A 23,916-nucleotide genomic window follows, 5' to 3' on the forward strand; every position below is an offset into this window, starting at 1 on the left:
GCTGGACCCGCTGGCATCCGTTCAGCACACAGAGAGCTCAAATCAACTAGGTATGGAGAAACCTGTTATATCGAATTCTTCAATAGTTAATGTAGGACAATGTTAGTTCTGTGTGTTTGACGAGTTAAAACAAGCCTAAATTGATCAATATTAGTATCATACCACGTGGCGTTGCTTTGTTACAGGCAGGGTGAGTTCAATTTCTTTTTTTCTATTTAACCCTGCATGCTATTCGTTTGTCTGTTAGTACATGTCGGCTAGAGGCCAATCACTATATGTGTCTTTTGTGGCGTTTTACGTTTTACGTGAATGGTTTTAGGCCATTAAGCAGTCGGGACTGCTTGAGGCAAAGACACAGCCAAAGTTTGAAGCTAAGGTTATTGGAGTGAGTGTTTTGTGTAACAACAGCGTGAGGCTGTTTTAAAAAAGTCCTATTTCAAGGAAAAGGCCTGAGTAGTTTGAAGCTCTCAGTGGTTACACCATTCTGTTTTTCAAGACATTGCGTTGTGGATTACGGCAGGAAGTGCGACATTCGTGCGTTAGATAGACGATATTCTTCTAATTGTGTTTGCTTAGCGTCCTATTTGTCCCATAAATAGCGTGTTTAAACAGAAGAGATGACCATACTGGCTCTTAAAGTCAAAACATTTACGTACATGGGTAGAGGGCTATGACGTAAGGGTATGAGGCCCATTTAAACAGACTCTTAAAGTAAAAACATTTACGTACATGGGTAGAGGGCTATGACGTAAGGGTATGAGGCCCATTTAAACAGACTCTTAAAGTAAAAACATTTACGTACATGGGTAGAGGGCTATGACGTAAGGGTATGAGGCCCATTTATCATTGTAAACTAAATGGAAATGTTATTTTAAACTACAGTGTTGTGTGTTGAATTTACTAGACAAAATATCACCTCACCAATTTCAACTCCAGGTGTTTTCTCAAATCCCTTTGTTCTTCAGGTCAAAGGTTGGAAAACCAGTTGCCATTTTGTCTTGACCTCATGTTCACGGTGAGCCACACGGCAGTCACCATTTCATGAAATGCTAATTGAAGTACTCTGTTTGCTTTAACACACTGAGGCTAGGCATTCCATCTTCTAAAGAACATCATACTTCTTGTTAGAGTTAGAACTATTGGAAGTACTTCTGCTGGTAAATGTGTATTGGCGGTTTTGTGAATATTCTTCTTTGCAAATGTGTTTTGGCGGTTATGTGCTGTGTTGTTTAACCATAGTGTAAATTCCTATTTTAAAGATATTTTTGAGGAAACTAAGTTTCTCCTTGTTAAAAACGAGTCAGTTTTGAAACAGCTATTCCCTAGTGGATTAAGCTGGAATTTAAAATAGCGCACTCTGGTGGTAGTAAAGAATTATTACCCAAATAGCGGAAACACCATAACATTGTGAATTTGAACCAAATTCATATTTCAAAGTCAAAACCATACACGGTAGGCCTACAACTTTATTTTAACATTTCATATTTTAATTTTGCATATTTTTTATATATTAATTAACTTTATTAATATTTTACCTTAAACTTAAAAAAAAAAAAAAATCTATAAAAATAATAAAACCTTGAGCAAGAAAAAAAAAAAAAAAAAAGTTAAAGTTCGGACGAACAGCAACGATGATGCATAATACCATTACAAAAGCCATTATTGAAACAAGTAAACTATTAGAAGTGCTAATTGCTGATTTTTTTTTATAGTGAATATGCATTTATACCATCAGAAAACCATAAATCATACGATATTTTTGTACCCCTTGTGGGTACACGGAGAAGTTATGTTTCTTTAATGCAACGTTATGGGTTTTACATGTCCTGTTCAGAATAGGGTAATCATTGCAATATTAATTGAGCATTTTATGCTCAAAGGAGGGAGTGTCATGATTATACAGATATGTTGATTTCAGTGACGTTGTAGTTAATAAATAATAACATGTAGTCAACAAGAGGTATGCCGAAGCTCGGGCCTTCTCCAAGGAGGGAGTGGTCCAGTTTTAGATATTAGACAAATAGAAGTGGATGAATATGTCAGAACTCTGAGTAATATTATGCAAGTTTTGTCTACACAGCAGGCTAGGAAAACTACAGAGATACCAGACGAGACACCAGAAGAGACTCCTGTTCGGCCAGGTGATTGGGTGAGGGTGAAAGTTCACAAAAGACAGTGGGCTGATCCCCGGTGGACGGAAGCGTGAAAGGTTGTAACAAACTTCACACGCGCTCCGGTTTAAAGGTAAAGAAAAAGGAGCAAATTGACACCACCTCACACATTGTCACCCTTCACTGGCAACTTCCAGAACATTATTGGGAGTTAGGACTGATTTGGCAGAGCTGGAACAAAACAATAAATAGAAATAAGATAAAGATAGAAACAGCTCAAAAGACAAATTGTCTATAGATTTTTATAGATTGTACATTAATGTGAATACCTATTTTTTGTTTTACATCTGTAAAAAGAGTCCAATTTGTTATGTTATTTTTGTACTCATTATTTAAATTCTGTAACGGACACAACCAGGTTTAAAATAGAGATGATGACAAGAACAAAGCCAAACCAATTGTGGGGTCCCCTAGGGATAAGAGTCAGAATAGCATTGTTGATTGTGCTCATTACACTTGGCACCTTTCTGGTTGGAAGGGGAGTACAATATTATGTAAGACATGGATCCATTAGTTCACTCATAGAATGCCCACATCACTAACAAGACTCCAGCTGTGTTTCAGAGACTTTCACTTATCCCCAGAGCCAAAAGATCAGCTGAGCAACAAGAGGAGGAGTTAGAAATACTCGGTCCCAAACAAGAGGCGGTTATAATCAAGATGATTCACCCCCTTATATGCAGTTCTTGTATCAAATGATGAGATGGGTTTAAGTGATTGGGATATGTAAGTGATGGGGATTTACAGATTAGGGGAATCTCTAAATACACTGGATCCATGTTTTAGTCTGTACCAGAAACACCCCCTGTTAAGCTATGAACAACCGATCGGTGACCTGAGCACAATTATTGAAAATGATTGTTAGACACAGGCTACTAACCCACAAGTACAGCTTTGTACGTACAAACTCTATGAACAAGATTCCCCAGCAGATAGTGGCGACATTGCAGATATGTCCAGTCACAAAAGTTACTAAGGTTCTAAATAACAGTGAGATTTAAAGTGATGGAGAAAATATGGAGACGTTCCTTTATAGTGTGTGAAATATGTGGTGCTTGAAACATCTATGTATTTAAATGTATAGAAGAAAATGGTTTCCTGAAAGAGTTAATTGGAATAAACATGTTACAGTGGGTGAAGGCAATGTTTAGGGATATGGTAAAATTATTAGTAGACATGAATTGTGTTTAGATGACATTTAACAACTAAGATAGATAGTAAGATTAGGAAAATAGAGTGGAAAAGGTTGGATTTATTTTACCTCAGTGTGTTAGAATTAACTATAGATAATGCGTCCCGAGATCTCTCTCTCTCTCTCTCTGTCCGCCTGTCAGAACGCTACGACCCCATCGTCCAAGCAGACAAAAGACCTCACCACGGAAGACTCCTCCTCCTCCATAGAACAGACAGAGAACCAGAGCTGAACCAACAACTCCAACGCTGCATCCAGAACTATCTCCACCTGAGGCACCAAGAACCAAAACCAGGTGACATAAAAAGGCACACTCTCATCGGTCCCCCACAGGACATGAAGTTCCAAGCTGAGCCACAAGATTTGGGCACAAGAGCAGAGTGTGGGACATGAGAGCGGAATACGCCCTCCATGCAACAAAGTAGAGACTGTAAAGGAGGAGATGAAAAGCAAAGCAGATGGGACACTGAAAAGAGTTACAGCGGAAGGATCCAAGAGCAGATGGACTGAGGAGAAGGTGGACGGAGGAGAGGAAAGAACGGAGGAGTTGGCATGGTCCGGCAGAATGTGAGGGGGTCGTGGCTTGACAACCAGAGGGGGAGAGAAGGAAAACGGGAGTGAGTGAGTTTACACATAAACACACTTATTCACCAACGAGAAATACGTAAAGAAAAAGATTTATTAGCCATGAATTAATCAATTGGTGAATTTATAAAGAAAAAAGAGGAAACTATTAAATAACCCTAAAAACACACTGAGAGTAGAACATATTATTCAATCTTTTCATCATATGAACAAATTATTCTTTAAGAGTTTTTTTTTTATTCATGTGTGAATTTGGGGAAGATTGAACTTGTTACAGTATAGACCTACAGTTTAAAGGGATGGTTTTAGTAACCACTCTATAAAAGCAGACAAATCTTTATTTGTATGGAAAATGTTAAAGGTAGAGCTAGTACCAAGCCAAAGATGGTATTCCAATCTAGAGTATTGATTTCTCCATTGTAGCATGGTTATTACCTCAGGAGGGAAGATTAAGGTGGAAATAACATTTGTTTCGCGTCCAAGATGTAGAGTTTTAAAATGACACTGGGCAAAGAGCGAAAGCAAAGTTAAATAAAAAAAAAAAAACTAATGTAGTTGGGAGCAATACATGCGGGGCCTTGGATCACTCATTGTGATGGTGCATATTTGTTACAACAAACATCGTTTAGGGAGAAGGGGTCGCTCAACCCACCCTGCAGATGTTTTAAATCTTACTTGCAGCTTCAGAGGGAGCGCACGGCACCAGAGTATGAGTTTTAAAAGACAAGCGCCACCAGCTCCTAAAGGTCATCCATTCACCAGATGACCTGACTTTTAGAGATGTTATTTAAAGGAGAAACATATCTGCCATAGGTGTAAATTCCTGAATTAAACTACAAACCATTAATGAAATGACTTCTGTTTTTAAAATCCTTGTTAAAGGAGGGAGTAATTATCACATGCTCGGGCACCCAAGGTTCCACACACTGTAAAAGGGGTTAGCATAGTTATTTAAGTAGACCATAATTGAAAATAAATTAGTATAATGAGTTATTGATATTCCACAAGTTTTCACACCATTTCAGGGACTCTATCACTGCATTAGAACAGACCACCCAAAGGTACTGAGTAGGAACTTTTAAGTGATGAAACTCTACAACTGTTGTAACTGACCAAAATCTTCTCCCAGAAATGACTGTCTAGAATGCCGTACCCCAGAGTAGAACGTACCGATTGATCACGACGGCCCCTTCTAGAGAACATATTACTTTCATACCTTAAATGGTATGAAAGGAGGGAGGGTAAATTTCTCAGGAGGAGACGGTTACAAATGCTAGCAGAACAAGACGACCCACCCCGTATACAGATGTGGATGACAATGATGAGTTAGTTTAAATGATATGGATGTTCGGAGATGAGATTGATCAATGAATGTCCAGCCGATGTGATTCTTTAAATGATGAAATCATGTGAAGAAGTGAGCAAAATTAAAATGGAGTGAATCCATTTCAATTTACTTCATACTATTCCAAGATAGTATATTTTTAATATTTTTATTATTCCAATTAATTTTACACTATTCTAAGATAGTCCATTTTATTTGACTTTATTATTTTATACTATTCTAATATGGTAGATTTCATGTTGTATAAATCATTGCTATTCTAAAATGGTTTGTTTCTTTTCACTTTGTAAAAACAAGTGCCTTAACACTGAGCGTGGTATGAGAACGGTTTCTGTGAAAGGAGGGAGGAAGAAATGTTCTGATACCAAGCCATTGCTGCTATTTTGAAGAATGATATTGAATGTAAACACTAGAAGTTATGCACAAGGGAAAACTTTTATGTTTGAACACAGACAAGAATTTATTTTGTATTTTTGTAAAGCCGGCTGTGAAACCATTCCATTCGATTGTATGTTTGTTAATATGAGATATGTAATATGCAAAGTTCAGATGAAGAACTCATTGATTTCAGTATTATACACACCTTTTAGGTGTGTAAGGAGGGACTGTTAGAAATTAAAATCAATGTTTTGATGGTATAATGTAGCTTAAACATACCGTCAGTTTAAACGCTCTTTTATACTGAAAAACCAGAAATTCTTGTGCACAAGCAGTTAAGCTTTTATTCTGAAAATCCTTCATCTACGGTTAGCATGTAGCATGTGGCTAATATACGATTTCCTAAAGAGGTGAATTGAGAAGCGAAATGACTTGGTGTGGTGAAAACCGAAACCTACTGATTTAACACTACAACGATAGATGTCGAGATACTACCATGTTGAATATTAAATGAAAGTACAGTTTATTTGAATACATTATTGTTTACAGAGAGTAGCATGTGACAACATCCGGAATGACCGGAAACCAAACGAGCCGAGAAGTATTGTTTAGAGCAGGGGTGTCAAACGTACGGCCCGCGGGCCGGATCAGGCCCGTGAACAAGTTTAATCCGGCCCGCGAGATGATTTTGGAAAGTATAAAAAATAAAAAGAGCTGCAATTTTTCAATGAAAGAAACTGCTGTTCTAAATGTGTCCACTGGGTGTCGCAATAGCAATTATGTGAAGCGAGCAAACTATGTATAACGGGGCTGAGGAAGTAATCCTGTGTTTACAGTCTATCGTGCTTGGCTTCCTCACTCCCCAAAATGTCGCTATCAAAAAAGAGAAAAGTGGACACAGAGTGCAGAGTTTTCCAAGAAAAATGGTCATCCTCCTATTTATTCACGGAAGTGAATGGGAAACCCGTGTGTTTGGTTTGTTCGCAGCACGTTTCAGTGCTGAAAGAATATAACCTTCGTCGCCACTATGAGACTCAACATGCCGACAAATATGATAACTTGAAAGGAAAACAGAGAAGCGAAAAGGTGAAGGAATTGCTGGCGGGTCTGAAAAAACAGCAGTCTGTGTTTACTCATAGCCGAGAAATCGGCGATGCTGCAGTGAAAGCCAGCTACCTTATTGCTAATGAAATTGCAGTGGCTTCAAAACCATTTAGCGAGGGTGAATTTGTGAAGACATGCATGCTGACAGCTGCAGAGATTGTGTGCCCTGAAAAGCGTCAAGCTTTTGAAAATATCAGCCTGACAAGAAACACAGTTGCACACAGGATTTCTGATCTTTCGGAGGATTTGGACAGCCAATTGAAGCGCAAAGTTAAGTCGTTTATTGCGTTTTCAGTTGCAATTGATGAAAGCACGGACATTACAGATGTTGCGCAACTGGCCATATTCATCCGCGGAGTTGATGATACTTTGACCGTAACCGAGGAGTTTGTGGAGTTGGTGCCGATGACGGATACCACGACAGCGGCTGATATTTTCAACACACTCGAGGGTGCCCTGGACAGAGTCGGAGTGGACTGGTCACGCGCTGTCAGCGTGGCTACAGACGGTGCGCCTTCAATGATCGGGAAAAAAGCAGGTGTTGTGACGAAATTCAGGGAAAAAGTGCAGACTGCAAATGGAGGACGTGATTTTTGGACTTTTCACTGTATTTTGCACCAGGAGGCATTGTGTTGCAAGTCATTAAAGATGGATAACGTCATGAAGGTGGTCGTCCAAACTGTTAATTTCATCCGATCAAGAGGCTTGAATCACCGTCAGTTTGACAACCTTCTCAGAGATAAAGACCACAACTACGGCCTGCCTTACCACACCGAGGTAAGATGGTTAAGCCGAGGCATTGTGCTGAGGCGTTTCTTTGATTTACGAGAGGAAATTGAACAATTCATGAAACAAAAAGGCAGACCAGTGTTAGAATTTAAGTCCAAAGAATGGATGCAGGATCTTGCGTTCATGGTGGATGTTACAGAGCACTTGAATAACTTGAACACAATGCTGCAGGGGCGCAACAAAGTTGTAACGCAGTATTATGACAGCGTAGGCCTATGTGCGTTCAAGTTGAAGCTGTCATTGTGGGAGACGCAGCTCGCGGGAGGTGATGCAGCGCACTTTCCTTGTCTGAAAAATGTGTGCGATACCCAACATGTCGCAGACATGAAGCGGTTCAAAGATAAACTAATAGGACTATTGCGGGAGTTTGAGCAACGCTTTCAGATTTTTGGTGAACTGGAGAAAGACTTCAAAGTTTTCTGCTCGCCATTCACCGCGAATGCCTCTGATCTGCCCGTCAACATTCAACTTGAAATAATAGACTTGCAGTGTGACTCAGATTTGAAGGGGAAATTTGCTGCAGCTGGCTTAGACACATTTTATCAGTATCTTTTGCCAGGTTACCCCAACTTGACAGCCCTTGCTGCAAAAGTGTTGTGCATGTTTGGAACCACGTATATTTGTGAGCAAGTTTTCTCTGTAATGAGCATCAATAAAACAAAGCTGCGCTCAAGGCTCACGCACAAGCACTTAAATGACATCCTGAAATTGGCTGCCACTCAGGCTTTGACCCCTGATATTGATGCACTTGTGAAAGCTAAAAGATGCCAGGTTTCAGGAGCAAAAACAACAGTGGGTAACCCAACTTAAAATGCTGCATAAGACACTGCACCCTGATATAGTTATCTAAAAAATGATTGTCTTCTGTGCAGATTGAAAGAAAGTGAACAGTGTGTGATTTACTGTAATAATGACAGTAACTTCAGTTCATAAGTTAGGTTTGTTGAAATTGTTCATGCATTGCACAGCTTTTATTTATCAATAAGTAATGTAGCCTACAAGGCAGGAAGTAAGTAACTCAACCCTCTTGAAAAGTTTCTACCTCAATTTGTCTCAATCATTTGGTGAGTTAGTACAGGATTAATATGTTAAAATGACAAATTAGTTATTTGAGAAGAGTTTTTGTATTTTGTTCATTCCCAGTATATGACTTAATGTTGTTGTATGGCTTTTTGTTGATACGCCAAGTCTAAATGTGCTTGTACTGTTATTGCACTAAAGTTCACTAAACTTAAACAAAGAAAACAATCTGAAGTTGTCGTCATTTTTTTTGTTATTATGCTATGATTTTACCGCTCCGGCCCACTTGGGAATAGATTTTCCTCCATGTGGCCCCTGAGCTAAAATGAGTTTGACACCCCTGGTTTAGAGTATTGATTACAGCGTTTAGAATGTGTTAAATGAAAAGTGATGAAAGAGAATATGAGGAGAAACGGCGTGTTAAGCATATATTGAATGTGAAAAGAACCTATCCTCTGTTTAATTGCAATAACGGACATTGGAGACGAGGTGAGCCGGCTGGCGGGGAGGAGCCAGCAGAGGATATATATAGCAGCGCCGGAGGAGAGATCCGCTGTCTTCTTCTTGCTCAGGAGAACCAGATCACAGCTGTTTTCTGCCGGAACAATATTCTGTCTGTAACACTACCGCGCCTTTTTTAATTAAAGTATCCCATTTGAATCTTTTCAGAGACTCCATTTAGTCTCATTTTAAAGCTTCTCTCCTGGACGCGAGAATAAAGAACATATTTAACAATACTTACATTTAAATGTGTGCTGCGCTGCGTCGGTTCAGCCATTCTCCGCAAGGGTTTTTGAAATTAGTCCGTGCGCAAAGCGAGTTTCCTCGCGATTGAGAAACGGCCGAAGAGTGGAAAAGGCTAGCAAGTGTGCAGGTGTGCGTCATATGAGAGGCCCCGCCTTACATTTTCCGCCACAGATTTGGGGAAATTGGTCCGTGCGCAAAGCATTGTGGGGATTTTAAGGACGCAAAGTCTACCCATGTGCAACCTCGAAATTACCCCCAAACCAAGGACGCGGCCTCGGTGGAAATCCAAGTATGCTGGAGATTGGAACAATCCTTCGGCGGCACTCGATGACGTAGCGTCCTTGAAATATTGGCTTGGAAGCCAGTTTCCTCGAGATTGAGAAACGGCCACCGTTTCAGATTTTGGTGATTTTGGGGAGGTTGAGATAGATCATATTGTTTGGTGAATGCAGTTTGAACCAGAGTAGCAGCATGGAGGTCGGATCGTCACCAAAATAAATAAATAATTAAGTGGTCCGAAAAAGGTTAATGACAAAAAAAAATACAAATAGCCTACCCTTCCTCAGGCAGTCTGTTTGCACCGGAGACAGGAGACCCCCCCTTGATGAGAAACTAAGAAATGATTGGGGAATCCCTCCGGAGTGGAGTCATGACGACTGGATCTGAATGATTGTTTTGTATTTGGTGGTTTGTGTTCCAGCTGTTGATGAGCAACTCTATATCCATAATCCACCAGTTGAAGGAAATACAACTAGGCCTAATGTGCTGTGTTATAGGCCTATTAGCTGTTCAATTGACCACATATGGTGTTCTTAATTTCCATACCTCCTGTGTTTTACGAGCAACTTATCAAGTCTTGGCAAACGGCATACAACATGATTAATCGTGATAATAACTTAGGCCTATATAAAACCATGCTCGTATACAACCTATAGAAATGCAACACGGCGTCAGTTTAGACGTAATTCTGTCCTTACCGCATCATTTATAAGAAAACATTGCACAACATATTCGAGGTGGTTTTAAATAACATATCCGTATTTATTTATTTATCCAAGTTGTGTTTTTGTGTGCACTGAGGAGTCGCAAACAGGCATTTGTTTAATCATTTTAAGATTGGCTTTAATCAATGTTTGAACATGAATTCTTCATAGGGCTATGATAATTGAGAGGTAGGCCTAACATTTTATTAATGGTATTATTTCCACATATTTCTCTCCATTCTTCCTTCTGCCAACGGTGTCGCAGTTTCTCGTCTCTCCCGTTGTTGTGCTTAGTGCGTACGCATGGGTTAGAGTTTGCGTGGAGGACCGCACGTTTTCCCGTCAAGTTAGTATTTTGTAAATCGCAAACATTGCGTAGAAACTGGCGTACGCCATTTTTTGAGCGTATATCCCTTTATAAATGAGGCCCCTGAGCCCCACTTATTTTCCTCACAGACGGCAAAAAAAGTCAGACATTATACGATTTAAAATAAAAACAATAATCGTGGTTTTGGTATTGAGTAAGAACCGTAAGAACATGTTTTTATTGACCACACAGCTTCCGGTCTACCAAGACCCGACCGGACAAAAATAAGTGGTGCAGGCACGAAACGTGGCGTATCATATGCACGCAAAATCGGACTTCTGCCTATCTATTGCACGCATTTCCAACGTGTAAAGTCGTGTCATTTGTACGCAGACTGAAGAGAGTGGGTTGGTAAGGTATAGAATCAACATTACATTTGTTTAAAACCAAATAATTCCTTTTTTTTATGGGCCAAAACTGTTTGCTGTTAGGAATGTAACTTCTTGAATCAAAATGCTAATCTGAATGTAGTTGAACTAAATGTGGATCACACCTCTCCCTACATTGCTTGTTTGAGGTCCAGTTGAATCAAGAAAATGTTTATTATGTTTTTTCAATGAATTGATGGATCTATTTTCGCAAAGGATAATGCCCCTCTGTACACAGCTGGTCCACTTTTAACTTAGTTTGAACCCTAGTTGAGTCCACAACTATTTAATGGCATGAATCAAGTTTGCCAAAGCAAGATGGACCTACAGTGAAGAATGAGTTAGCGCTTGTAGATATTGTCTAGTGTTACTGGGAGAATTGCAATTTATACTTAAATAAACCCTCAGTAATAATTGTTGTCACTCAGAAAAATAATGAATAAACCGTAGATGATCTAATGGTGTAGGGATTAGGTGATATTGTTTTTTGTGAGCATCCTTTAGTTGAGGCTGAGGGTGAACATTTTGTCAAAGTGAATGATCAGTATTTATCAGAAAAAGTTATTTGTTTGTAATTAGTGTTCAAATAAATGTTTTTTCCCACACGTCTTGATTTCCAAATATCATGTAATGCAGTCTTTCTTTAGAAACTGCCCATAAACACCATACAGTCGACTGATTTAGCATAGTTTTGCAGAACAATTAACTTGTGATATCCGTGACATATCACATTACTCCACCTTTTAATTCACCAAGTTTCTCTTTTGTGGTCTGCTGCAGGGCATCCCAAGTGGACCAGATAGGCAAATATCTTGATGATGTTTACACAGATTTTCTGAAAATCTTACTAGAGAAGCCTTAAGAAGCACGCGTTGCACTATTCCTCTTTCCCTGTTAACAAAATCCTTATGGTAGCCAGTGCATTGTTTCTAAAAATATAATTGGTGTTAGTACGTCCGGCAGGCCTTTCCTCTTTACAAGCTGAATTTCAACTGTCACTGAATAATGTGCTCAAGTAACAAATATAAAGGCACAGCTGACATGAGCTGAAGTGGCATCTCTTCAGTCTCCTGTGTTGTTCCTGCCAGTGACACAACGTCAGCCTTACAGGACAATACCGTTCAGGAGTCGGAAGGCTGACATCTTTGTTCTCCGCTGGGGAGCTCAAACAAAGGATGCTGGGACTTTATTTGGTATGCATTTCGGATTTATTTTGTAAGAAAATAGGTATTTTCACATGCAAATGTGTTCATCAAAGATTCTGAAAAAAAAAGATTTCCCAGTGGACACCAGAATAGTACATAAAGAAATACACAGTTTACAAAAGGCATAGAAAAACACAAACACACAAATGCATGTAAGAATTAGTTTGTACTGGTAATACAACTAAATTTATTGCAACAGCCCACATGGGTGACTATAAGAAACATGTAGGGAAACACTAAAGTCCTTTTTTTCTGAACACAGACATTATTTTACATTGACAGTCAGATGCTGAGGTTGGACATTATGGTATCCCTGATAAATAGAACCACAAATTACTTCTGATACAATAACATTGTGACATTATTTCCCTTATAACTCCTTCAGCTCCAGGCATGAGGGATCATTTCATTTTCATTTTCATTTACAAGGTTCTCAATTGCATATTGTGACCATGTAAAACAAAGGAAATTGGGGGAGATAAGTATTATCTTGTTAACATGTCAAATAAAAAGTAAAATTCTTGCACACTGTCAGTACCTTTTTTACATTTTAGCTGAAAATCCTTGAAGAATCAAGAATGAAAATGTCCTGAAATAAACCAACATGGGCATGTTGGACTGCTAAAATGGATATTAGATGCTCATTATGGGTTGAGAAAAGAAATCCTTCCTAATAGGCCCACACTCTTATAATACTATCTCCCAAATGCACAAAACAAAGAAGAGACACTTATGATAGACTATCAGCACTAAATTAAAAAGAGCACCGTTATCCTTGGTTTGATGTGTTTGCTTGAAGGGATTTTTTAAATAAACCGAAGTGACATTTCGAAGACACCTGGTTTTCACAGGACAGTGACAATATTCAGAGGAGATTAAAAACCGTTATACAAATAAATGAAAAGCCATTTCTGTCCAGCGAGCAAACTTTTTACTTTGTATCTTATTCACTTTCTGTCTCAGTCACTCAATGCACAAAGACAACAGGACAACACTATTATACACTTAACTCTAGCACAGGGTAATCCATTTGACCAAGATGGCTGCTTGAATTCTATTATTTTCACTTAAAAACAGGCAAGTCCTAACCAAATAACCTTAAAAAGCTGCCAAAAATGCAGACTCTGAGCAGATGGGGTTTTAGGTAACTTCAAGGCACCTCCCTTAAAGTGCCCTTCCTATGCTTTCCAAAGGGCTCCCTTCTTTGAAAGGAAGGCAGGGGATCCTACTGGCTCCAACTGCAAAGCCTCACCAGCTACCTGTTATCCATGTTGAGTTTTTTCTCTTCAACAAAACAGGGTAAAAAGTTTAGTCAAGAATCTTGTCTGTGCCGTTTTGTTGAACGGATAAGTGGCGCCAATAGGAAAACCAACCAATTAGAAACACTCATTCTACTTGAGCATCCTGTTGTATTGTGCTTTGTATTTATCTAAAGGAAGCCACATCACATGTCTGTCCTCACAACCTTGCATGTCGATGGTTTGTTCAGTTAGTTACTAGTCAATAGTTGCTGGGAAAGCCTCAGACCCTTCACATAAGATTTATTAAATAAAGATCATAATGTGCTAGATTTTCAGATTCATCCCCTTCCCAATTTCTTCATAAAATGAACTGTGGCTTGTTCATATGCAGCCGCATCTTGGAATGGTTTGAATAATTTGGCACTTCATGTCTTCTTCCCAACTGGCGACATCAGCCAGTTTGTCTCCACAAACAGCTGTGGAGCAGATTTCAGAACAACATTGGAAAAAAAGTAACACTGTTTATTAAAATACATTAAATACTGATACTGTTACATACAGGGAAAAGTCTGGCTTTTTTTCTTTACGATAATAAGTCACTGTATCCGACATATTATAAAAATATACTATGTCATATTTCAATTTTTTTTACAATTTGAAGGCAATTTAATACACCTAAATACCTATACAACTTGGTAAAATAACTGGCTTACCTTTTTCTTTATTTTACAAACATTTTTGAAAAAAAGAATGTTTTCATAAACAAATACTTGATCAAGCATAAAAATCAAATCCTATTTTGGGGTTTGTTTTTTCGTTTTAAATCCCATTCCGGAAAATGAATAAACACACCTATACAAAAAACAAGTGACGTTTACAAAAGTGTTGGCCACCGTATTCCAAAGCTACAATATATCCATGCTCTTGGCAGCATAGCATAATATCTTGGCACTGACACTTGCATCACACTAACAGTGTTTGGTCTCACTATATCATAGTAATGGCTTTAAACCTTTTCCATTTCAACGTTGTGATATTGCAGCCTTATGTATCGAACACTGTAGCGCTGAGAACACTTATTATCAGACACAATGCTTGTGAATAGAAAAGGAACACTACAGCTGGTTAAGATGTTGCTGGATGCAGGTAACAATGGCATCTAGTATCTACTCCCCATAAATGTTGCCAGAAGAAGATACCACCAGGGGGCACACAACTACAAGGCAGATGAGACAGCAGTGGAGTGCTGAGCAGCCTTGTTCAATAGCCATGAAGAGCCTTAGAGAGAAACTGAGGAGTTGAAAAGTAAGGTATGGAAAAGGGATTGATTATGAGCCTTCTAAAATAAATCACAGGACGTTTCAGATGGAGACTGCATGAAAAACCTGCTGTACTCATCGGTTTAAAAGCAGCAGCTTGTGTAGCAGTTTTCAAATGAACAAACAAATAACAGGGTACATAATATAAACACATCAGACACATATGACACCTTCCGGAAGGTGAATTTCTCACTGCATTATAAAGTCACTGCCATAGGCGCTTTTACTGAACATCATTTGATTGCGTTTACGTTGTTGTGGTTCTTGTTAAACAGTACCCTATCTTTGCTAAAACTTGCCGGAATGTAGTGATGACATTGCATCGTATTATTATAATAATTTATTTAGATTTCCAGAAGAATAAGGATGCCAATGTAAATATTGAGACTGTCTTTGCAGAGGAGTGGCAAGGAATGGTGCTCAGCCAAATCTGGGATCAATCTGATTTGCAAGAAAACTCGTTATCATTCAGTAATTTCAAATCCCTAAGAAAGGATGAACGGGAAGACAACGGACAATAAGATGCTTCAGGTCTTGACGAGAATAAAACATGTTAACGACACGTTGTGTATATAGTTTGCGTTGGTGTGATGTTTCAAGTTAAACAGTGATAGCCCAGACAAATCTAATTGTCAGCTGCAAAATCACATCTTCTTCCACGTACCTTAGTACACCAACACACTTCTTCTCCAGCTTGCAGGATTCTTAAAGGCACTGTGGTGTTTAATTATCCCAAACAAATTTCAACAACCTGTAATCCAGTAATTTAAATATGCAGGATCTCCATACATGTCATGTTTCAGGGATTAAATCCAGACAGAGGGCTTGCCCTCTCCCGATTTGCTGCTGCTGCTGTTGCTGCTACTGCATCCTCCACTGCTGCCTCCTTTCCCATGCTTGAATCTATGCTTTCTCTCTTTATGTGGCTGAGGCTGAGGCTGTGCCTGTATGATATTACTTTGGGGCTTGTCATCCTGGTTGTCCCCAAGCTGCTCCTCTGCCCGGTGCTGCTGACTGTATGCCTGGATAGCTGCCTCCAGTTGCTCATGAGCTTGCTGGATCATGTCTTTGTTCAACGCAACGCGGGCCTCCCCTCCAGTAGGAAAGTTATCCTCATTGCTACCAAATTGCTGCTGCTCTTCCTGGGCAATGTTTGCCCGGTTTTGCTTGCATGCCATTTTAGCGTTGCTAAGGTCTGTGTATGGCATCTGTTCTGGTTTGACCACAATGTTGTAGCCGGGTGGAGCTGATGGGGTATTCCAAGAAAAGGGGTAACCAACATAATCTGCAGGCCCATCTCCACCCAACCCTCCCTCAGAGCCTGCCTCAGGCCCTGTCCCCCCTACTGGACCCTCCACACCTCCATTGGTGCCCAGCAATCCCAACTGGTACTCATCCTCCTGAGGTGGGCAGCGCCGACGGCGGAGAATATCACAGATGGTACCAATCCCCAAATGCAGCATCTCCCAGATATTGAGCGTGAGACAAAGGACAGTGACACCATACATAATGCGCAGAAAGATGGTCTTCTCTGTAGGCCGCGAGACAAAGCAGTCAACGCTGTGGGGACAAGGTTTCCCCGAGCACACAAATACAGGCTTCACACGGAACCCATACAGCAAATACTGCCCTGCAAGGAAGCCTGTTTCTAGCAGTGTACGAATCACCAGTTGCAAAACGTAAACCCTCATCAGCCCTTCATCTCTTATACGTTTTCGCCCATCATGGCGAATTTTGGGCCTGGGTGTTGGCTGCAATGGATCCCGCAGCCTTTTTGGCGGCTCGATCTCTGGCACCTCATAAATCATGGGATCGTCCTCTTGGTCATCCTCCGCCTCCTCGATGCCCCGGTGCTGCTGTGCTCCAAAGAACATTTTCCTGGGCTTCCTGTGCGTGTATCCCCCTCCTCCTGTTCTAACTGCAGCAGAGCCACTTCCTCCTTTGGCCTCATCCAATCGTGCAATTTTGTTGACAGCATAGCCCATGTACATGAGAGAAGGCATAGCAACCAATATAATCTGGAAGACCCAAAAGCGAACATGAGATAGAGGGGCAAAGGCGTCGTAACAGACATTCTCGCAGCCCGGCTGGCCAGAGTTGCAGACAAATTTGCTCTGTTCGTCATAGTAGATGGACTCTCCCCCAACGGCAGTGAGGACAATGCGGAAGACGATGAGCACGGTGAGCCACAGCTTCCCCACGAAGGTGGAGTGGTTGTGGATCTCCTCCAGCAGCCGCGTGAGGAAGCTCCAGCTCATGGTGTCGCTGGACAGTGGGGCAGACAGTGTCCCTCCCTCACCTGTTCACAGACTCTGAAGAAAGTAAAGGAGGAGGAAGGGGGAAACAAGAGGGAAAAAAAGGAAGACATTATGAGTTAACAGTCAATAAATGCAAATGTCCAAAACATTTTATTAAAACAAGCAACAAATAAATAAGCAAGGTGGGAATAGGGATAATTTAATAATTGCTTTAATTAAAATCAGTGTTCTTCTCTAGCTCGGGAAATTCATAAATCCGTAATTTGATCTGTTTTATTTTGCACATGGTATACACACAAGGAAGTTCGAGCTCAGTGCCACAATGAGGTTGCTGTGAAGTTTGGGAATGTAAGGGGAACTAGAAGACGAAGCAGGGTGGAAGGAGGATATCCGTAGAAGGCACAATAATCCAAATAGGGAATTTGCTATCCTAAAATACACACACACTTTATTTAACAGCCTATCTCTTTTTGAAGAATAAATCCTCTTAGTGAGCCTTCTTCTGTGTGAGGTGCAGTTTTCAGGATTGTATTAACTTGACTGGTTTGTTCTGGTTGGGAACTAAATAGCATTTTGTTGTGTGTGTGTGTGTGTGTGTGTGTGTGTGTGTGTGTGTGTGTGTGTGTGTGTGTGTGTGTGTGTGTGTGTGTGTGTGTGTGTGTGTGTGTGTGTGTGTGTGTGTGTGTGTGTGTGTGTGTGTGTGTTTGTGTGTGTGTGTGTGTGAGCTTGAGCACAGTTTAGGAAGAGAGGGACATATTGCCTATGTAGGTTATGTCTAGGCTCCAGGCAGTCCATCAAAACCAGCAGAATCAGCAGGTGGCCAGGCACAAACTGTTGGAGCGGGGAGACAGACAGCAGACCCACATTAGCTGAGACAGTGAGGCGGAACCCAAACACTGCTGTCCCTTTGGGGCGGCTGTTGGGTATGAATATGACACCTCCACAGTACTTTCCCTCTTATGAATCCACAATAGCACATGGCTTATTGTCAGCTAGACTGAGAAGAAAATCGCAGCATGAACACTAGCTTAGTTTGGGGTCTAAAGGGTTTCCAGGGACGATATCCTTACCAATCAGTTGGAGAGCTTAGCCGGAGTGAGCTGCAGTTGCAGCAGGATGGAAAATATAGCTTGCAGAGACGACCATGGGCTCCCAGACCTCTGCTTTGTCTCTACAATAGGAGCAGAGAGGGTGGGAATGTTTTGAAAAGGCTTGCGATGAAACATGTGTCATTTTGATCGCTGTGACCATATAAGGATATGACTAGGACACAGCAGGAAAATATCAGGAATTCCTATCCTGCATATTACCCACATACAGTAAGAGGCCAAAAATCACGCTTCACGCTGGAGTCCTTATGAACGAGCTCACTGTGAGCATCTGTTAGCGTCAGTGCCCGACATGTATGAGTAAGCAACAAATGCCCGGAATGGTGCGTGAGGCATTTACAAGGACACAGAGTCATAACAGAGTCCTTCCATGGTCGAGCTCGGTCTGACAGTTCAAGTATTACATTGTTTCATTTTTTTTACATTCCTCTACTGTGCAGCACAGTTGTTCTTCCAATAATAATAACCAGATTCGGTCACAGAAATACATTACACTGCAAAAACGTTAAACTCCTTTGATTTAACATAATCAAAGTTATTGTGCTGTTCAATGTTTGAGGGAAATTGCTTGACTTTGAGTGCATCTCTGTTTGTTTTTCCTATACATCATGGCTGTCATTTCTGTTATTATTAATTTTATTGGACTTTTGCGAGTTAGTGGATTGAATTAGTTATGACTTACTTACTTACTTACTTACTTACTACTTATCTATTGTTCTGATTGTGCCTTCAGGCTGAGTAGTTTTGCAAGTGCATGCTCTCTCATTTGCCGTGCAAGTTATATGTTCCAGCTCTTTATTTAGCTCTTTAGTTTACACCGGGGGACAATTTAGTCTGATTTGGGATCTTCATGATTGAGAAAAACATTCCCAATAGTTTTCCAAAATGTAATTCTTGGGTGTGATGTAGGGCTGCAACGATTAGTCGACATAATCGACGACGTCGATCATAAAAATTCGTCGACGCGGAATTTTAGTGTCGACGCGTCGTATAAAAACAATCAGAGAGCCGGTAACGTTAATTCAAAACTGCGCAAATGTTCATTTGTAACTGCAATGCACTACAGGAAGTGCTGGGGGCAGTATACTCTCCATTGTCTGCCATGACTGCATTCTGTACTAACAACAAAGAAGAAAGAATACGAACGATGGCGGAAAGGAGAGAGAATGAGGGTGATGAAGAGCTCAAAAAAGCGAGACCGAGAGTTTCGAAAGTGTGGGAGTATTTCACAGACGACAAGCCAAAGAAGTCAGTGAAATGCAGAATTTGTAAAGGGGAATTGGCATTCCACGGCAGCACTACAGTGATGCACGAGCATTTAAAACGCAAGCACCCTGGAACCGTGAGGACTGCTACTTTGGATCATGGGTAAGTTTGAGCAAGTTAGCCATAGTCATGTTTACGTTAGCTTACATGTTGGAAAACAGAACGTCTCATGGTTAATGCTTGCTAAGCAAACGCTATGTCAGTTATGTTGAGGCTGCGTGTCCACCAACGAGCTGCTAAACAGCGCCAAGTTTACAGCGTAGTAGAGCACACTAGAGCTTTATGGACGCTGTAATTAATTCCAAACTTAAAATAATAATTAACAAGGGTCTGCGAAATGACAAGAATAAAATGCGATTGAATTGATCCTGGGACTGGACAACAGGGTGACATTCACAGGTGTGCAGACTTGAGGTAGAACATGCACTGGAGCCCGGAAAAGGAGCCGTGCCCACAGGAAGCAGAGATGGAGGGTGTGACAGAAATAATCGTTAGATTAGTCGACTAATCGAAAAAATAATCGACCGATTAGTCGACTACCAAAATAATCGTTAGTTGCAGCCCTAGTGTGATGTAACAGGGACTTTATTTAATGCAATTCTTTATTTTGAGACCCAGCTAAAAACAATCCGTGCACATTCAAAAGAGTCCTTTGATAAAGCTTTATTTTTTCTTTGTAGTGTTCTCAGTGATTTTGTGCACCAGAAACTGTGGTACTCCCGCCTAACCAGAAGAGGCACTCCAGTCCAGCCTGTCGTGTGCCTCGGCTTAATACTTCTGCTACCTGTCCCTCATATAACCTGCCATTTTGCTTTCTCATCCAATTAATGTCTGCGGGAGCTATTGGGCCAGTTAGGGGTAAGAAGCTCACTTTGTGCATTAAGTTACTTGTGTGAGTAAGTCTCCCAAATACCCCCCAAAAAGACAGCAAGCTGGCTTTCTGTCTGTTACTCTGATATAAACAATTTGCATCATAGTGGTGGAAATCATGCCAAACGTGAAAACATCTAAAGCACATCAGATGTCAATTCCAAAGTCAGAATAGAAAACAAGGAAAACTTAAAAAAGGTCATGAATGTGTAATAATGGGTCATTGAACTATCAGTCTCTCAAATACATCTGAGCACATGATATAGCTCATAGCCCTTCCAGAACAGTACTAGGTCAAAGGTCAACAAGTTCACTTCCTAAGGGGTGGACTCTCAACATCAATGTATCTCATGCACCGATTCAATCAGACGGTTACAAATACGGTTAGCGTCACTGGAGGGATTCCCTCAGTCATGCGATTTCATCCCTTGGGATCCAAAAAGACTCACATACAAGCTGACACACACACACACACACACACACACACACACACACACACACACACACACACACACACACACACACACACACACACACACACACACACACACACACACACACACACACACACACACACACACACACACACACACACACACACACACACACACATAGTCAAACATAATGTGGAGTAGAGACACAATGTCCATGTACGCAAATAAACAAAAGAATACTGGGATTAACTGAGGTGCTTCTCTTCCACATTACTGACTCATAAAGAGGTCACAGCACTCCAGCTGGAGCGCCCAGGGTCGGTCGGGAGGGAGGGAGGGAGGGACACCAGTAGAATGAGCCAACCGTGGAACAAACAGCAACCTCTGCGGGGGACAACTGCAGGTGAATAGGGTTCTTAACTGTTCAACGGGAAGATTTTCTGTTACTGAACACACATCATCAAGGAGAGTCCTGAGCAGTAAGAGGTGAAGGTACATGACAGGTCTGCCAATTCATGGTGTCTGTACATCACGATCCTGCAACAATAACTGTCCTTTAACCTGGTAAAATACAGATCTTTAGAAGCAATTGGTGCATTATAACATTAATATAAACTTTAAAACAGCCAGTACATGAATAAAGCCTTTGAGATGAGGATTTCAGGACATTCTGTAAAGCGTAACATGCTTCAAATGTGCATCTTAAAACATTATAAGTATAAGTAGTAATATGGTCTTTTGAAAGCAACATTTTGACATTTCCTTTGTGAAATAGTTTCGTTTCATTAATGTTTCGACTCATGTAAAGGTTCACTTTGCATGGTAATGCAGGTTGTCTGTGCTAAGAGTTTCTGTGTTAAAAAGGCCAGTGGCCAAAACATTGTTTTAATAATAATAATTAAAAAAAAATAAGATAATAATATTAAAACAATTCTTTAATATTTGTAAAAGGGTATATATCTTTCCATTGTTTTGGCGGACTAGCACAGTATTTGTAAAAAAAAAATCAGTAGTAGTTTTAACTATACAATTAACACATGCAACAGGGCAAATATCCAAATTAGCAAAGCAAAAGATAAATGGAGATCATGATGACCTTTGCGAGAGAAGGCAAAGAATATGCAGATGTCAGAGTATCTCTGTTGAACTGTTAATAAAATGCATTTTTGATCATGGTGAAATTTGAACACGTGGGTTTGCTATCCTGGCTCCAAAATGGTGGAACGAGCTCCCCATTGAAATCAGGACAGAAGATAGCTTGCACATCTTCCGGCGCAGACTGAAAACTCATCTCTTTCGACTCCACTTCAAGCGATAGAATTACTAACATAACTGCTTACAGAGCACTTATATACTAATAAAGGACTGGCTTATCTAAAGCCAGTTGAGTAGCACTTGAAATGTGTTGGCTCTATGAAACCTGATGTACTTATATGATTCTGTTTTCTTCAAGGTTGTATCTTCCTGGTCGAAAGCACTTACTGTAAGTCGCTTTGGATAAAAGCGTCAGCTAAATGTAATTTAATGAATCTTGAAACAATTAGACTTGAACAATTTCTGTCTGTATCCTTTCCTTTCTCTGCTTCTCCGCCTACTTTGTTTGTGTACATATTACTTCTTGGCTTTGACACACAGAGAAACACACAGACACACACACACACACACACACACACACACACACACACACACACACACACACACACACACACACACACACACACACACACACACACACACACACACACACACACACACACACACACACACACACACACACACACACACACACACACACACACACACACACACACACACACACGATTAAACAAACGGGCCCTGGAGATAACGACCGTACAGTAAGGAAGCTTTAATGAGTTTTTGTAATGGCATTAGATTTATTTTCCTCTGGATGAACTTTAATCAAGTGAATGACTCTAACAAATACAGTTATGCACAAAGGAATCGTTTAAAACTGCCTAAAATATTATTGTATATCATGTTTTATTATTTTGTGGTGTGAATAGATAGTTATCTTATTCATATTATTTTGTTTCTGGTTATCTGTTCATCTCAGGCAATAGATAAGATAAACATCCTTACTGATGTGGCAGCCATTATCCATCGATCAGCTCACAGCAAACATGAACTTTTTGCCATTTTGCAGAATATGTTTGTCGGTATAGGCTTGGTCTTAACATTTTCTATTTCACCTTTATGCTAATCATCGAATAGACCTCTTTCAATGTTTTAAAAATGATTGTGAAAAAGATCTTAGAGCAGATCCAGCAGAATGACGATCTGGATGTGGATGATTTAAGTGTCTATAAGAACATCTCATTAATTCAAGTATTTCACATTAGAGCCAGTCACAAACACAAACGCTTCCCCTGAACAAAAATTCAACAAAAACATAAAAGAGACAAGAGAGAAATAACTGGGACCTCCGAGCGTGTTCTGTTAGGGCTGATGTTCCTCTGACTGTCATCATGTGAGGGTGATTACCACAGTGCCCTCTTCCTCTGTTCTGCCAGCGGCATGCTCCGGTTTCCCTGATGCCCCTCACAGCCTCCACCTTGTCCTGCACACACCGCACGTATCAGACTAATCTGCTCATGCAGTCGCTGGCCAGACATCTGTCCATGATAACACCCTTGAATGCCAATTCTGGGTTAAATTGTGGCCGTTATGAAGACAAGAGACACCGTGCAAAACCAACAAATGAATGTCACAAAAAGGTCAGCAGCCTTTGCATGTAAAATAACGATATGAGCGGTGATAACCACTATGACACTGTACGTGGAAAACTTTAGCAAATGCTTGGCTTAAAAGCACAGGGAATTTCTCCTCCTTTTCTGACGGCTGGATACGCTTCTTTGTTAGGCACTCATATATTCAAATCATTAAGAAAAATCCAATGGAGCTAAAAATGTATTTCTTATTGACTTTTGATGGTTGACTGTTTTTGTTTCCTTAACGAATAGCAACTTGGTTTAAAAAAGTGGTAGTGATCAAAAACATGCATGCCACGAGTGACTTTGCATTAAGTTGAGTTTACCCACACAGAAAGTTATCAGAGCTGGAAATCCCATGCATTGTATACACTGATATCTACAAAATGGTATGGTGCCTGTTTTTTCACACAAACACAGACATGAAACTTACTTG

The 23,916-nt window shown here is 40.4% G+C and overlaps 1 protein-coding gene across 3 annotated transcripts in view; it reads right to left on the reverse strand.

Moving 5' to 3' along the window:
* Window positions 1-12,240: 12,240 nt before the first annotated feature.
* gjc1 (gap junction protein gamma 1) overlaps window positions 12,241-23,916 on the reverse strand; it is a 45,683-nt gene continuing 34,007 nt past the window's right edge. For 2 of the 3 annotated variants that reach the window (XM_079641969.1, XM_079641971.1), the window contains exons 2-3: window positions 18,143-18,243; window positions 12,241-17,126 (exon numbers count right to left, since the gene is read on the reverse strand). In XM_079641969.1, the coding sequence (XP_079498095.1) occupies window positions 15,621-17,072 (1,452 nt within the window). In that variant the 5' untranslated portion in view covers window positions 17,073-17,126; window positions 18,143-18,243 and the 3' untranslated portion in view covers window positions 12,241-15,620. The remainder of the gene's footprint in view (window positions 17,127-18,142; window positions 18,244-23,916) is intronic. The other variant, XM_079641970.1, reaches the window with a different exon arrangement.

This window comes from Notothenia rossii (genome assembly GCF_949606895.1).
Source record: "Notothenia rossii genome assembly, chromosome: 8".
In the NCBI taxonomy this organism is placed as follows: Eukaryota; Metazoa; Chordata; class Actinopteri; order Perciformes; family Nototheniidae; genus Notothenia; species Notothenia rossii.